This window comes from Manis javanica, chromosome 5 (assembly GCF_040802235.1).
Source record: "Manis javanica isolate MJ-LG chromosome 5, MJ_LKY, whole genome shotgun sequence".
In the NCBI taxonomy this organism is placed as follows: domain Eukaryota; kingdom Metazoa; phylum Chordata; class Mammalia; order Pholidota; family Manidae; genus Manis; species Manis javanica.
Window position 1 is genome coordinate 131777661 of NC_133160.1, and position 15504 is coordinate 131793164.

General features: G+C 47.1%; 1 protein-coding gene and 1 long non-coding RNA gene across 2 annotated transcripts; one reads left to right on the forward strand and one right to left on the reverse strand.

Moving 5' to 3' along the window:
* Window positions 1-275: 275 nt before the first annotated feature.
* On the reverse strand, window positions 276-2327 carry GSX2 (GS homeobox 2). Its single transcript, XM_036998787.2, has 2 exons — window positions 1754-2327; window positions 276-1094 (listed from the first exon to the last, which is right to left on the reverse strand). The coding sequence occupies exons 1-2, from the start codon at window positions 2325-2327 to the stop codon at window positions 754-756; spliced, it is 915 nt and encodes a 304-aa protein (XP_036854682.1). The 3' UTR covers window positions 276-753.
* On the forward strand, window positions 2201-7136 carry LOC140849404 (uncharacterized). The gene is made up of 3 exons (XR_012131152.1): window positions 2201-2337; window positions 3453-3581; window positions 6565-7136. It is a non-coding gene; the product is annotated as an uncharacterized lncRNA (long non-coding RNA).
* Window positions 7137-15504: the final 8368 nt, after the last annotated feature.

The following is a 15504-nucleotide window of genomic DNA, read 5'->3' on the forward strand; positions in this document are numbered from 1 at the left end:
TCTTTTTGGCAGAAGTTTCTGTTGCACAGAAATCCTGTAGAGACACAAACTTCCTCAACCAAGAGACTCACTCACATTACCAAGTTTTAGTCAACACTTTCCTCTAAATTCTTACTTTTCCCCCCTATCCATGCTTTCCTCTAGAAGTGGGGAAGATGGAGACAGGGGAAGGTGGCAAGCCCAAACACCATGAATTTAAAACCTTGATTTTGTTTCATTTATTTAAATAAATATAAATATAAATTTTATATAAAACTATTCACATAAAAGGGACTTCCAGCGACTTGGATTTTAAATTCTCCCCAAATTTTCAGAAATCAAGACCTACAGGGCTTAATTTTCTAAATTATTTGCAATTCAATGCTTTCCTTTAGAAAAAGAACAGAAAAGAAACCCCGTGTTCTTATCAGGTTCTGAAAGACAGGAGGAAAGGGGAAATGACAGGCGCTTTCAAAAACCCCCATACAGTATTAAACCAACCCTGTTTCTTCTGTTATGACAAGTCTGAGTTGAATCTAGATTATGTACATTTCTTAAAAACGATCTATAACTGCAAGTGGAGCTCCAAACAAGTAGGTCGAGAAGTAGACGTGAAGCGTCAGTCCCAGCTCCCAGACGCTCCCAGGAATGCTAGTCTAGGTCCTTATCCAGATGGGGGCCGTGAAACTCGCAAGGGTTTTGGCCCCGGGTGCCCACCGCGTTGGCGTTGTGGAGTCTGGCGGGAGCTTACGGTGAGAGGTGGGTGGCCGTCTCTCATAAGGGAGAAATCTCCTTGTCCTCGTTGGGCGAGGCAGGCGACAAGGAGTCCTCATCCTCTGAGCGCGCATAGTGCGCCTGGCTGCCGACGCACTTGCAGCTCGTGTGACTGTTCCTCTGCGTGCCCTTCCCTTCTTTTTTATGCTTCACCCGGCGGTTCTGAAACCAGATTTTCACCTGTTTCTCCGACAGGTTCAAGTACGTGGCGATTTCGATCCTCCGGAGTCGAGACAGGTACATGTTGGAAGAGAATTCCCGCTCCAGCTCCAGCAGCTGCGTGCTGGTGAACGCAGTCCTCATCCTCTTGCCATTGGGTACCTGGTTGGTGTCCGAGCCCCCTGCAGATGGGCCAAGAGAAGGTAGAGAGGTAATTCTCAGGTGACGCGCCCCCACCTCCAGTGCACCTTCCAAGGACCTGCGTGAGAGGCTCAACCAAACACCCGTAACTGCACCAAACCCTTTGGCATTTCAGGGCACATCATTATTAAGCCGGAAAAGACAACAGATGCCCAAAGTGAGTGAAGGCCTTTGATGTGCAGGACGTAAAGTCCGAGGATTAAAAGAGGGGTGGGATCTTGTCTTTTTCAGGTCGTTTCCCTTCAAGCCTAAAGAGAAGGCAGGCAGCTTAGCCAAAAGTATTAAAGTAGTTTAGCGAGCCTCGACCCTGCAATGCCAAGCTTAAGTTCAAACACACCCACCCCAGACCTCAGCCTTTCAAATTCTAGCCTCAGCCTTCAAGTTCGAGATCCCAAAGGCCCCCATATTACGTAAGACTCAGGCACCAGGTACCAGGAGTGAAGCGCGCCAGGCTGCTTGGAGAGGTTGGCAAGCTAATTTTCACCTTCCTGGAATGTCTGGGGACAATTCCACAGTTACATAAAAGCCCTTCCTTATTCCCCACCCTGCCCCCGGCTCCCTCTTCCTCCACAGGAGACGTAAAGTTTACTCTCGCAACCGGGAAGGCGCGGCACACAGGTGCCCAGGGAACCCGCCCTACCCATAGTGAGACAGTGGAATCTCCGCGGGTCTGCCACGTTGTAGGTGGTGGCGGTGCAGACAGGTGCGTGGTGCTGCGGGTGCCCCAAGGCCGCCGCGGCCGCCGCAGCCGCAGCCGCAGCCGCTGCTGCAGCGGCCGAGCCGGGCTGCGGGGGCTGATGGTGGTGATGGTGGTGCTGTGGCGGGTGATGGTGATGGTGCGCATGGCTCACGCGCGGGCAAAACTGAGCGTCGCCAGAACCCGAAGAGAACTGACTCTTGAGCAGGGGCAGGGCCCCGGCTGCCCCCGCCGCCCCGCCGGCCCCGACCCCCGCACTGCCCGCGCCTGGGCTTCCGCTGCCGGAGCCGGCAGGCCCGCGCGAGGAGTGCAGGTGCGAAGTGACGCAGAGCGGGCAAACGCAGAACGCGCCGCTTTTGCGGGACGGGCAGCCTGGCCCGGACACGGACATCACCAACGGAGACGGCATGCCCAGCGGGATGAAGAAGTCTGGCCCGGGGTGAGGCTCAGGCAGCGAGGGCGCGGGCCGTGAAGAGTCCTTGATGATGAGCGAGTCGACATAGAAGGAGCGCGACATGTCGGGAATGGTGGGTCTCTGGAGGGCCCGGCCGGCCGTGGCACCCCTTCCCCTCTCCTGTTCTGAGCTCTGTCCCGGGCACGACGCGGATGCGGGCAGTCAAGTCCTTGGGGACGTGGAGGTGCCGGCGTCTGGGCTGCGAACAAAGGGGTCCCTGGAGAGGGTTGGTCCTCACGTCCCCCGCCCGGCGCCCCGGCTCCAGGATTTTATAGCCCCCACTCTGGCACGTGATGCTGCGGAGTACCGCTCGGCTCTGGCTCCTCGGCAGCTCCCCACCCTCGGGATAGGCTGCCGGAGTCACAACAGAAGCGGCGAGGAGGGGCGGGAGCACGGCAGGGAAGAACTCGGAGAAGGGGGATGGGGAAGACTTTGCGAAGTGTAGGTTTTGTTAATTTAGCGGGGAGGCCGGCCTCCTCCCCATTTCTCCACGCTTCTTTCTCGAGAAATCACAGAGTTGCATCCTCCATCTCACCCCTCTCCCTAGCCTGGGCCCCAGCCCAACTCTTCCCTGCGCCCGGCTGCAAAGCGCACCAGGTGGGGAACTATGAGGCATTTTTAACAGCGATGCTCAATGCTCCCTGCTCCTCTGTGCCAACTATGGCCGAGCTGCGGTCAAGTATGAGGCCGGCGGTTTAGAGCAGTGTAGTGCAGGCTGCGGCCGGCCTCGTAACGTCCCGGAGCGCGGTTTGAGCCCTGCGCGCGCGCGCGCACGCACACACACACACACGCAAAACTGTCCTCCAGCTTTTTAACTTGGCCAAGGTCATTAAGGTGGTTAGTTCATGACCTACTCCGAGCACCGTGAGACCTCCCAGCTAAAAAGCTGCGGAGCAATTCATTCTCCTGCTTGAGAGGCTCTAAAATGTCTTTGTACTTGGGTCTTTCCTGGGGCCACTCGTATTAACGACCTTTCCTTGGGTCCCTTTCTAGTCGGCAGCTCTCACTTGGGAAAAGAGAGACATTGAAGAGGCACTCTTTCCGTTCTCCCTACATTTCCAAACCAACCCTACAACCTCCATCCCAAGGATTTTGGAGAGAGGACCCAAGTTTCCTGGAGACTGGGCAGGGGATGAGGGAGGCTTTTGCCTGGGATGCCTCCATCTCTTGCCCCTTTGTATTTTGCAGATCTTGGGCAGCTGGCCGGCTATCCACAAAGCACTCTCCCCTCCACATCTCTTTAAAAGCTCAGAAAGGTTGAAGGCAATTGAGCCATTTGAAGAATCTTGCTACTCAAGGGTCAGGAGAAATGGCTTGGTAAGGGAAATTTCTAGGAGTGGCACAGGATTCGGTGGAGAACTTGTACACCAGTGGCTAAGTGAGAAAGGGGGGCTGCCAAAATAGGGGCAATTGATCTTTCGGGAAGGCATGGCAGCTAAGGGAAAGCTTTCTCTTCTTTCCCCCAGTAGAAAACCTGGCTGGAGTAGGGAGTATGAAAATAGCTACAAGTCTGACCCTTTTTCCAAAACAGCTAACTTCAGGTCTGAGTTCACAAGAGTGCTAGGAAACTTGGGGATAGGACTCCCGCCACCTGTGAGAACCAAGTGCCCGTATCCTAGGGGAGCAGCAGCTTCTTGGTTTGAGGCATGACTGTCTCTCTCTCCTCTGTGTCTCATTTCCCCTTTCCATTTCCATGACCGTCTCTCTCGCCTACTAGAGAAGTGTAATTGGGTTGTAGGGACGCCCCGCTCTGGGGAACCCAGGATTTATGGATGGCAATTAAAGTTTTATGAATTGCAGCTGAGGCTGGTTATTGAGCTATTTGAATGTGATTAGAATTCAATTAGAAAGCGGTTAGTGGACGGTGGGTCTCCCGAGTGTAAACAGACAGCTATTCCAGAAATGTGCTAATCCAACATCTTGTGACAACAATTAAGGAGTCTCAGGGCTGAACTCGGGGCGGCTCAGCTGTAACTACTTTTGTGGCACACTGTTTGCCAGTGTTCAGATGCCTTGGCCCAACCCGCCCGGCCCAGCCCACCCTCGCTCTTGTCAGGAGAATCCAGGCAGTCCGCAGAGTCACTCCAGCTCCAGAAAGAAGACTGGGAGCTAAAATATTGAGAGATGCTTAATGTCAGGGTGTTCTTACCAGGTCTAAATTGTCCAAATAGATGACATGATTTTCCCATTCGCTTTGCAAGTATATCTATATTTTTCATTTTAGAAAATTGATACAATACATATTTTATGTATTTATCCACTCTGCAAGCATACACACACACACACACACACACATACACACACACGCCTCTTTGTGAGTAATAGTTTTCTCTCTCCTTTTTTTCTCTCTGGGTGAGGTAAAGGGCTCTCCAAGATTTGTTTTTGGCTGATAGTTTGGGTCACGATGTTCCCAATGTTTCCAGTCATGCTCTCGGGGAAGAACTCCTATGCTAATGAGCTGGAAGATGCCCTTTTGTGAGGAGGCAGGGCCATTTTATTTTAGAGAATCTCAGTTACAAAGCTTGAGCATCTATTTCAATTTCTGTCTGACACTGGAATCATCCAGTTGGAGTGCTAAGGAATTTTGAGGAAAGTGAGAGGCACCTGTGGTTGCTTAGGGCTGCAAGAGGAGCAGTGGCAAGGGAAAGCAGACCACTTCCGAGAAACTTGCCCGTTAGGGGACTTGGTTAATTGCTTGAGCTCGCCGAAGGCAGTCATGTTCCACACTGGAGTCTCTCTTCTCAGACTCTTCTCTTTAGTTCTCTTTGCAACTCTCAGCCCCATTTTGAGAATCCAGCTCCACTGTACCTTGGCACCCACCTCCCCAAAGGAAGCCTCACCTCCACGGCCCTGAGCAGCATTGCCAGACCCTTCCCCAGGACAACTGACCCTCAAATACACTCAGAGAAGAAGGGGATCCTTAGCAGACTGTCAGCGTGCACCCATGATTCCCCCACTGCTGCACAATTTTATTTCTCAGTGATTCTGTCCGATAAAATTTCATCGTCCATTAAGAAATCCCTGAAACGAGAGCTCTTATGAGCCTATAATGAGCTCTAATTGCCACAACTCAGGGAGACACGTGGAAGGATTTATTCGGTATTAAGCAGCCAGGCACACAGTACAGGCTGTTACCTAAGTTTCTTTCATAATTCAAGGAGAAAATTAGTATTTTTAAGAGGGGGGGGGCATCCTTTGATTTCCTCCCATTTGCTCAGGATGAGAGAAGATGGCTTGTCTTCGTTGAGTACAAAACAATGTCACAAATGAGAAGGTAACAAAATTGTCCCCCTCCATTCTCCACCCACACTGGGTCAGGATACCCCACTTTACCCTCAACTGAGGAAAAGAAAATCAAAGTAGAGTCTCCACCTTCTTGCCTCTGGACTCTCTAATTTGAGCCTGGAGGAGCAGTTTCCTCCCAGTTGAAACTTGACATTTGAATTCTTGGTTGTAGCTTTGATTCTTGAACGTCTTCCAGTACTTTCCCCCCAATCTGGGATTACACCTGACCTGAGCCACATTCCCCTCTTCTTTCTCTCTTCCAATTTCTTGGGCAAATCAGGAAAAACAAAGGGTATGGACTTAGTGTTCCTTATTCATCCTAGGCCCTAGAGTTCTGACCCACGGATGTGCTTAGCCATTTTTTGGCTCTAACTCCCACTTTGTTCCTCCCTCTGCACCCCCGCCCCCAAGACTACCCCCCACCTTTGCTAGTCCTTTTTTCTCTCAGTTTCAGCGTTTGCCCACATGGTTCTCCAGCTCCAAACAGAGGCAGAGAACAGGGCGGGACAGCCCAGGAGTTGGCGGGGCTGCCTCGGATTTATTTGCTCCTCTTACATTGATTTCATATTAGTTTCCAAAGCAATGAATGATCTCAAAGCTGGGTTTTGTTAGCTGAACACAAACAGAAGACAGGACTTACTTGCCCCCAGCTCCCTTTAATGAGGTCATTATCAAAGCGTGAACAAGTCTATGAATGTTTTATTGAAAGCGCATCGTTAACTTGTATCCATCCTTTTCTCCAAGTGGCATTGTGATATTGCTGTCTGTGGCACATCTTACCCGATATAGCCCGAGATTTCCCCATTCTCTGTAACCAGGCAACCCTTTCTGAATACCCAAAAATTGAAAAGAACCGCTTAGTCTTCAAGAAAGTCCTCAATAATAGTGGAAAAGAACAAAGATCCAGGAGACAACAAAATGCCACAGGGGTGACTTTTCATGAGCAATTATCTCTCATTAATCAGAAGAACAGCTGCAATATTAATTTTCTCTCTTTCTTCCTCTCTTTTCACAGTCCCCAACATTTGAATAATCATAAATTTGGATTTTATGAAGGAGACACATTTTCAGGGGCTGGAGGAAAGCAGCTACCTAGCTGAAGATGAGGAGAAAACGCTCTTGTTTTATTTTTTTGTTTGGGTAAATCTGCCAATAAAGCAAAATGAAAAAATGAAAATAAGAGGGAAACACTAGAGAAAATAGTCCTGCTCCCCCCTCTTCTATATGGTGGCTGAGAATCAGGACACTTTTCCCATACCCTTTCTTACCAACTCCTCTCCCTCCTCCCTCACCCCAGACCCATTCCCCAGCTCTGCGCAGAGCAGGGTGGAGTGAATTGTCTCTGGCGTAGGAGTTTCAGCCGGGTTTCTTCCCGTTTCACTTGCAAACGTGAAGCCAAGCGTTGTCAATCTGAGCAAAGAGACACTCTTTGGGCGTAACTTGCTTTGTAGCCATCAAAAGCCCGCCGGCCTTGGATGAACTGAGATGCACATTAAGCAGAAATGGGGTGCTTGCTCTCCTTTCAGGAACCGGAGGACGATTGTTTACAGGATGTATAGCCAGGGTGGAAAATGAGGGTCCCAGATAAGGCTGTAACCAGCAAGCCTGCTTGGGGGAGTTAAAAGAATCATTAAAGCCAAAACTGCAATTAGCAAATACTCGTAGAGAACCCAAGCCCCTCTTGAAAAGCCAGGAGATGGGTGGAAAGAGGAACAGTTGGGAGTCAGCCCCCACATTCCTATGCTGGCTGAGCAATGAGAGGCCTGGGCACCCGGCTGTCCCTTCAGCTGCCCCAATACTGTTACTTTTAATGCAAGGTCGCGCTGCAGAGAGGACAGGCTGAGACTTGTGCTCATCCACCACCCAAACATGACCTTGCTTCTCCCTAGCAGAGCCTTCATTCAGGGTGGATGGGCCTTTGGGAAACCTGAATTCGTCTTTGTGCTCACCACAGGCACAAAAGTCCAGTTTGGCTCTTGCAGAAGAAGGGAGTGGGAGGAGGCTTCTGAGAAGAGTGAGGGATTTGGCTCAGAATTTCAGTAAGAGCCCAATGTCCGGAGCCTCCAAACAGAGTTTTGATGGTGCCCGGTCCCTGCCACCCTCCTCTCTGCTCCTCAGTTCCTCTTAATTAATATTCGCCTACCGCCAAACCCTTAAGCCTAACAAGGAATCCCTCCCCCACCCTTAAAGCTCTCCTCTGTCATTATAATGAAATTTATTGAGCTTCTACTCAGTGCCCAGCGTGTGCTTGGCACTGCGGGAGCAGGCCTGAAAAAGCTGAGACTGTATCCAATAGAACATTGTTTCATTTCAGTAACAATGGCCTGAGGTAGGGAACAATTATCCAGATAATTGAAGCAAATGCTCCATCTCCCTTCCTCATGCTCCAGTTTCCTTGATGCTTGCCATTTTTAAAAAACTACCTTTTTCAGACTTGGTAGATTTTGTTTGGGAGTGGGGGGAGCTGGGAGTGTAACGGGAAGACTGAGTTATTCACACACATACCAATTCCTCACTTCCCTTGGTCTAAGTTTACTGAAAATTCTGGGCCAAAATACTGCTTAGTAATATGACTTAAGACACTTTTTAAAAAATTACTGAAAAGAGGGTGATCCTTTATAATAATTAGTTACCTGGTCTTTCTAGTGTTCAACTTTGGCCGTCTACAAAAGTCTCTTGGACAGAATTATAAAAGTATGGATGCCTTCGAGATTTTGACTTAATGCTATGGAGCCAGAACACTGGAGTTAAAAAAAAAAAAGCTTCCCGTGGTTCTGATGCAGGTGAGGATAGAGAAATAACAGATAATACCTACCCCCACTTATCCTAGAACCTGAAGAGAGTAACAACCTCTCAGAGCCTCAGTCAGCAACTGACAGTTGTAAAGTACATATTGAGCAACTACTATTTGTCAGGCTCTGGGCCAGGGAATTTTGCTATTCAAGACCTGTCCCCTGGGGATTTCCAGTAGGTTCAATAAATCAACAAATCAACTTAGAGCTGGTGAATAACAAAAGGTCTAGTGAATATGAAAGAAAAGCCCACTGGGCCTTGGAGTAGATAAACCTGAAATCTGAAGTGACCTTCAGATGATCAGGTAGTGGCCTAGGAAAGTGGGATGGGGAATGCGTTTCTGGCCACTGAAGGGTGCACAAAAGCTGGGAAGAGTTTCTCTTGGCTAATGCAAGAACTGAAAGGACGTCAGAGGGAGATTGGTGGGAGAATCTTGGTTTCTGCATCTGTGAAGTAGGAAAAATGCCTGCTGCCTTGGAATCCTTGCGAAGAATTAAGAACTGCTTAGCCCTGGACTTGGTGCCTGGTAAGAGCTCCTGGTGTCTCTGGTTGTTACAGGACCATATACCCTTCAGGTTTGGGAATGAAGTATCAGAGCCCTTGGTTTCTGGGCTTACTGTCTCCATTCTGCAGCCTTAATCTGGGCCTGCCAAGGGAATTTCACTACCTCCCACTCTCCACCCCCATTAAGCACCCTGCATCCTGTCTGTTCCCATTTGGGACTGTGCCCTAAAGTTCAAGACTCCTTTGGCCTGGAGAAACCTTTTAGCTTTGCTGACCTGTTTTGTAGAGGAGAAAACAGGTGCCGTTTGAGTATGACAGTCTTCATACCTACTGTTTTCTGACCCCTCGTTGTGTGCCTGCTTCTGAATCAGGAGCCTTGCTGCATGACCTCATTTATTCTGCACAACTACCACGCCAGATAAAATGCCATTATCATGGCTGTTTCTTGGACGAGAACCCTAAGCCTTTACAGAGTTCAAAGACTTACTTTAGGTCACACAACTCGAGATAGCAGAGGCAGGACTCAGACTCTGCCTGATTTAGGGGCCTGGAGTTTTAATCACTAGTCAGTAGGACTAAAAAATACTAGCATGTATTAGACACATACGATGTACCAGGCTAGGAGTTAAGCCTTTAATGAGTCATTTATTTCTCACAATGACCCTATAAGGTAGTACCTTTTATTATTTACTCATTGATTTATTGTCTACTTTTTGTTAGAGTGGTTTTCCTATATTTTAAAGATTACAAAGACCAATTTAATGTGGCCCATATGACAGAAAGGGCACAGACTGGAACTGGAATGAGAATAGGAAAAATGATTGTTTTTATTCACCTGAGCCCAGAACATAGTAAGTGCTAAAAGACAGTTGGACAAAGTGAAAGTAACATCTTACTCTTTTACTTCCAAAGACTCCATCATATCAATACATATGTGTATTCATTTAATCTCCAGGAGGAGGCTGCAAACTGCACCTGGGCAAAAACTGGGTCTGTTTTCTTTATTCAACAGTGTTTATCAAACGCTGAGACCAGAACAGGCATGTATTACAAGCGAGATAAATATCTGCTGAATGACTGATTCCTCATTTTACGGATGGGTAGACTGAGGCTCAGAAAGACAAATGGAACGTGTCCAAGGCCACACAACTTGCAAGTGTCAGAGAAAGGATTCAAACCGAGGTGTTTCTACCGCTGAGACCCTGCTCCCCTTTTCACCCTAGCCCACAGCCTCCTGTACTGTGTCCCCAGGGCCACAGGGAGTGAGCACGCGGCCAGTCCAAAGTCCGTCCTCGTTCACCCACCACCCTACCTGGGGATGAAGCAGGGAGGCATAAACTGTAAGCCGCCGGAGAGGCTGCTCCCTAGCGCAGGGTAAATAGGCTCTGAGAAGGTGTGGGGCACTCCCAGGGCGTCCCTCCCCTGCGGTTGACTCCTCACAGCGCAAGAACGCAACCTACTCCTTCCTGGTGTCTGTCTGTATGGTTCTCTGGGGCTCGGTGTCTCCCTCTCCCTGGCTAACTTACTGCTCACTGGAAAGCGAAGCGACTCTAAGCGGTTGCACCGAACCCACGGCCCAAGAACACCGCCATCAGCAACCGCCAAACCCCAAACACCCCCTTATCCACATCGCACCTCGCCACACAGCTGCGCGTGCGCGAGCGGGGACGCAGGGAGGGAGGACGCGCGTGAACCCTGTGTGTGCACACGCGCGAGGGAAGAGTGCGAGCGGGTGAGTGGTGGTGAGCGTGCGTGAGAGTGTGAAGGGGGTGTGCGTGTGAAGTGAACGTATACGTCTGCAATTGTGTGACGAGGTGAAGAGTGTAAGTGTGAGTAGTGTGAGTATCGCCCGTGTGTATAAGTGTAAAAGTGAAGAGTGCAGGTGTTTAAGGGCCTTGAAACTGCTTCGTTCTCACGGAGGTGGGGGTGGGGAGGGAACTGCACAGAGACCTGGACTGCGGGAGCGGAAGGAACTCTGGGATCACCGCCTGGGGTCTGTCTGCTCTTTCACCTAGCCCCAGATTTCTTCACTCACCCCGGAATCATTTTTCCATCCATTTACTCAATGAGCATTTACGGAGTGTGTACACTATTCCAGGATCTGCTTTAGGTGCTGGGGAACCAGGAGAGCCAGATAGTGTACGTCTCACTCATTGTGGAGCTTCTACAGGGCGTTCTGTTCATGGGTAACTGCTTTGCAAAATGTAGGTGATACAAAGTTTGGCCTCTGCTGGCAGATAGAGGGACAGGGAGATATGAGACAGACAATGATAGCAATAAGATAATGCATTGAAATAACTGCAAATGAATTCCATCTTCATTTCTTTCACTGCACTGCTGAGCCTGGGCTTGGGGTTGGGTGGTCCTGGATGTGATACCCCTCTGGCAACAATGCAAATTATAATGGCACTCTTTTCACAGGGTGACTGTGAGGTTTTAATGAGTTGTCATGACAAGCCCTTCACACAATGCCTGGTACATGGTTGACCTTCAATATATGCAAACTAGATTGATGGTTGTGGTGATGGTGTCCTGGCCTGATAGGATGTTGTGGAGAAGGGGAGATGTGTTTGCAAGCTACAAAGTTTAAGAGATTATCCCTGGATTTAAATTAATTTGTGTATAATTATGTTACACTCTTTTCTAGCGTCAGGCTGAGTATCACATGCTTGGTCTTTATCCCTCTCTAGTTATCAATAGTGTTTGTTGTCAAGTGGAAATGAACAAGTATTGGGGGAGACAGTAAGAACCCAGAGGAGCCAAATGTTCTGGCAGCCTTAGAAACATTTCCAGGCCACTCATGTTCCATTAAAGTGAAAGGAATATTTTCAGAGACACAAAATGTATGCTGTAACTTAACCTTGCAAACAAAACTTCTGATTAAATATGACATAAGAACTATGTTTCCTGGTTAGCTATGTACCTCTCTGGAACAAGGTATTGTATAAACAATTGCAGGACATACTTTTTTTTTTCTTTTACTGTCTCACTAAGATTTTTTTTTTATGTTAGGTGTTTGTTTTTAGGATCACAAAATAATTTTATCTTAAACCAAATTAAATCTTCAAAGTTTGAGTTTCCTTACTGAGACTTCTTTCAAAAAAAAGTGCATCAAAAAGAAATCTTGAAAAGTGTAAGAATTAGTTGCAGTACCTAGGGTCTTGAATTTAGCAGCTGAAAAAGAATTTTGTCATTATCCAGCTGGCCCATCTCATGTTATGAGCCAGAGAAATGAAGTAGTATAAGCGGTCGGTCCCTTCTAGCAGTCATCAAGTAGGACTGTCTCAGTTTTACAGTTTTACCTTTATAGTAGGAAGATTCCCTAGCAAGTAGGAGGAAAAAGGGGGGAGGAGTTCATCTTCTTTCCATATGCGCACATCTCTGTTGCTGGCAACTCTGTCTTCTGGTGGCTCAAACCCAAACCCTTAGCATCTTCCTTGACTACTCTCTTTCTCTTTGTACATTTAATCTGTTGGGAAGTTCGGATGGCTCTACCTTTAAACATATCCAGAAACTGACCCCGTTTTGACACTCCTACCACTGTCACAGTGGTCCAAACCACACTGTAGTCTCCTGCATAGCCTCCTGGCTGGGCTCCTTTTCCATTTGCCTCCACAATTTGTTCTCAACTCAGCAGCCAGAAGGATCCTCTCCTGCACTGGCCTTTCCCTCTGCCAAGAACTTTTCCCTACAAGCCACTTCCTCACCTCCAAGTCTTCCCTCAAATGTCACTTTCTCACAGTTTTGAAAATACCAAAGCCCCTGTTGTGCCCTGTACACTCCCCCTACCCTTAATCATACTGTGTTTTGTTCTTCCAAAGCACTTGTCACTTTCAACATGCTATGTAACATACTGAGTTTATGTGTCTACTGTCTGAATCTCCCTGCTAGAGGGAAAGCTCCTGGAGGATATTTATGCCCATTGGGGTCACTAACAACAGTGCCTGGAGTGGTAGGTGCTCCAACAGTATTTGAGGAGGAATTGAAAGCAGAAAGCCTGTACTCTAGACAGGTGCCTAATCGCAGCTCTATCTTCCTTCTGCACAGTACATTGGAGTTTACATAGACTCTTAAGTATGCTATGTCATTGGACCTGCACAATTATATGAGCTAGATAGCACTCTTTTTTTCAAACTCCCATTTCCGCAGTGAGGTATTCAGAGGTTAAAGGACTTTCCCAAATCAGATCCAGGACTAGGGTATAAATCAGAGCGTGTCATTTTGTTGGAGACAAGTTCTCTATCCTAGACCCCTTGGTTAAATGAGGAAAACTAATAGGTTACTGGATTCACTGGGAATCCTTCTAAATCCTGGTCCTGGGATGAGAGCTGGGGTCCTCCCTGTACTGAGTGGCACTTGGGGGAATAAACCACAATGGCCACACCCTCTTGTTTTTATAATTTGCATGGGGTTGAAAACAGGAGATACTGTCTGCTAGCTTGAGCTCATTTGGAGTCTGGCCTGAATCTCTGCCTTGGATGGGTGCCCTGCCTCCTCTGACTGTTCTGGGCAAACCAGCATACTGTGTTAGTCAGTGCAGTACAGTCCTGCCTCATGTTTGGGTTCTCTGTCACTCCATCAGATTTAGCTGATGAGCTCACTGACTGCAAACTGATTGAGCAAGACAGTGTCCCTCATTCTCTAGCACACACAGCACCATTGTCTTCCACAGATACTAGTGTTAATTGACATCCCCGTGAGAGTGGTTGTAGCTCAATAACCATTAGTCAGTTAATCTACCTGTTGTTAGAGCAACAGCTTATCGAACTGAACTCCAAAAGTAGGAGAAAAAAAAAGAAAAGGTAATATGATTTACAAAATAGATGTAAATATAAAATTATCCATTTTGAATAAGCTTTAAAGACAATACTTTCTCCTCAAGAATATTCACATGTAGTAAAATAACTGAAGGTTACTTCTTTGTTATCCCTCAAAAGGTATAAATTGTTACTTTTTTAAGTGAATGGGAAAACTTCAAACATTTGAGACAAGGAAAGGAAAAGAATAATTTGTTTATTGAAATATTAATTCAATGTTTGGTCATTCACAGATTATCTCCATGCCATTGCCATTTAGAATTTAATACATGTTTCAGTTATACACTATTTTTTCTGTTCCACATACTCTAAAGCAATAGAGATGCTTATCATGAATGCAGAAGACACAGTTCAGCAAGGAGCAGTGGCAGCCAAAGTTAACCACATCATTGCTGTTCTGGAGGGGGATTTTTACCTGTGCTTTCTTTGTTTAGATCAAGTGGGTTAGTGGAGTTCCAAACAATGTACCCAATCATGTTCACAATACCATTTATATTGGACAGAGAATGATTTGGGAAAGCCCTACCCAACCAGGACTCTTACTTGGTTGTCAATAAAAGACAAAACATATCACAATAATGGCTACTTTTAAATATAAGGCCTGGGTCATATTATTAGACAAACTTCTGGAAATAGAGCTATCGTTTTTAAATTCAGTTCAGTTTACTTCACCATTATTTACTGAGTGCCTATATCTGCAAGGCTGGGGCTACAAAGATGACTGGACCCTAACCACAGCTCTCACTGAATTCTCATGGGTGTGTGACAATAGAATGCAACAATCTGAAACTACAGAGGAGAGAGCCATTCTTTTTTTCAGCCGGCACCAGGGACTCTGGGATTGTGCCTTGACCTGTTTCTAAGATGAAAAGCACCACACCACCAACAATAACCCTAGGAAGAAGAGCCTTCGAGGCCAAAGACCATTAGTGAGCGTAGGTCTAGAAGATGGGTGTGTATTGTGTGGAGGTGGAACAGCTGCATGCAGAAAGGAAAAACAGCAAGGGCTGCTTAGCGGTGGAGGGCAAAGGGTCTGAGTGGCAGGTAAAGAGTATGAGATTTCCATATTAGGGGGAGAATCTTTGAAGGACTGTAAGTGGAAAGCTGAAATGATTATATTGTAGTCATTGTAAAGGATGGATTGGAAGAGAGAAAAACCAGAGGCAGTTAAAGTCTTCATGTCCAGACTCAAGATGAGGAGGGTCACACTGATCAGAGGTGATCGGAAAGAACAGGAGAGGATCAATTCAAGAGTCACTTGAAAAGGAGCACCAATGGCCCTTGGTTTCTAATTAGATGGGATGTAGGCAGAGAAAGAGAAATGAGTCAGTGGGTAGTTGGATTACTAGCCCAGGTGTCTGTATTAATGATGATGGTGTGGACAGATATAGTGGTTACAAGTGGAAGATAAGGATTTTGTTTTGTTTTGTTGCAGCTAGAGAGGGTAAAGGAGGAGACGATAAAGTATTTAGTTTTGAACATTTTGAGTTGTAAGTACTGTCAGAGTATCTGAGGGGACATTTTTGATATATAGTAGGAGCTGGAAATATGGATCTGAACTTAGGAGAAATTGGGCCTGGAAGTATAAATGATGTTCAGTCTATAGTACTTTAACTATGTATAATCAGTGGGGCATTAAAATAAGATGAAATTTACTGAGGGTTGAGGTGATGGTTAGTTGGCCAGAAAGCCCTCAAGGTCATTGTTTTGGTATAGTACCTATCAGAGTAATTGGCACATAGTATTTAATGTATTTGTTGAATGCTGACTCTTCCAGACTCTCAATTCCTGCTCTCAGGAATTGTGTAATCTTTTGGTTAATCTATCTAGGGGTAAGCAAG

Excerpts from the sequence above, each read along its gene's own strand:
- GSX2 (XM_036998787.2), bottom strand. The coding sequence starts at position 2,327 with ATGTCGCGCTCCTTCTATGTCGACTCGCTCATCATCAAGGACTCTTCA. Across the intron at positions 1,095-1,753 it reads ATTCCACTGTCTCACTATGG|GGGGCTCGGACACCAACCAG; the intron begins GTAGGGCGGGTT and ends GCCCATCTGCAG.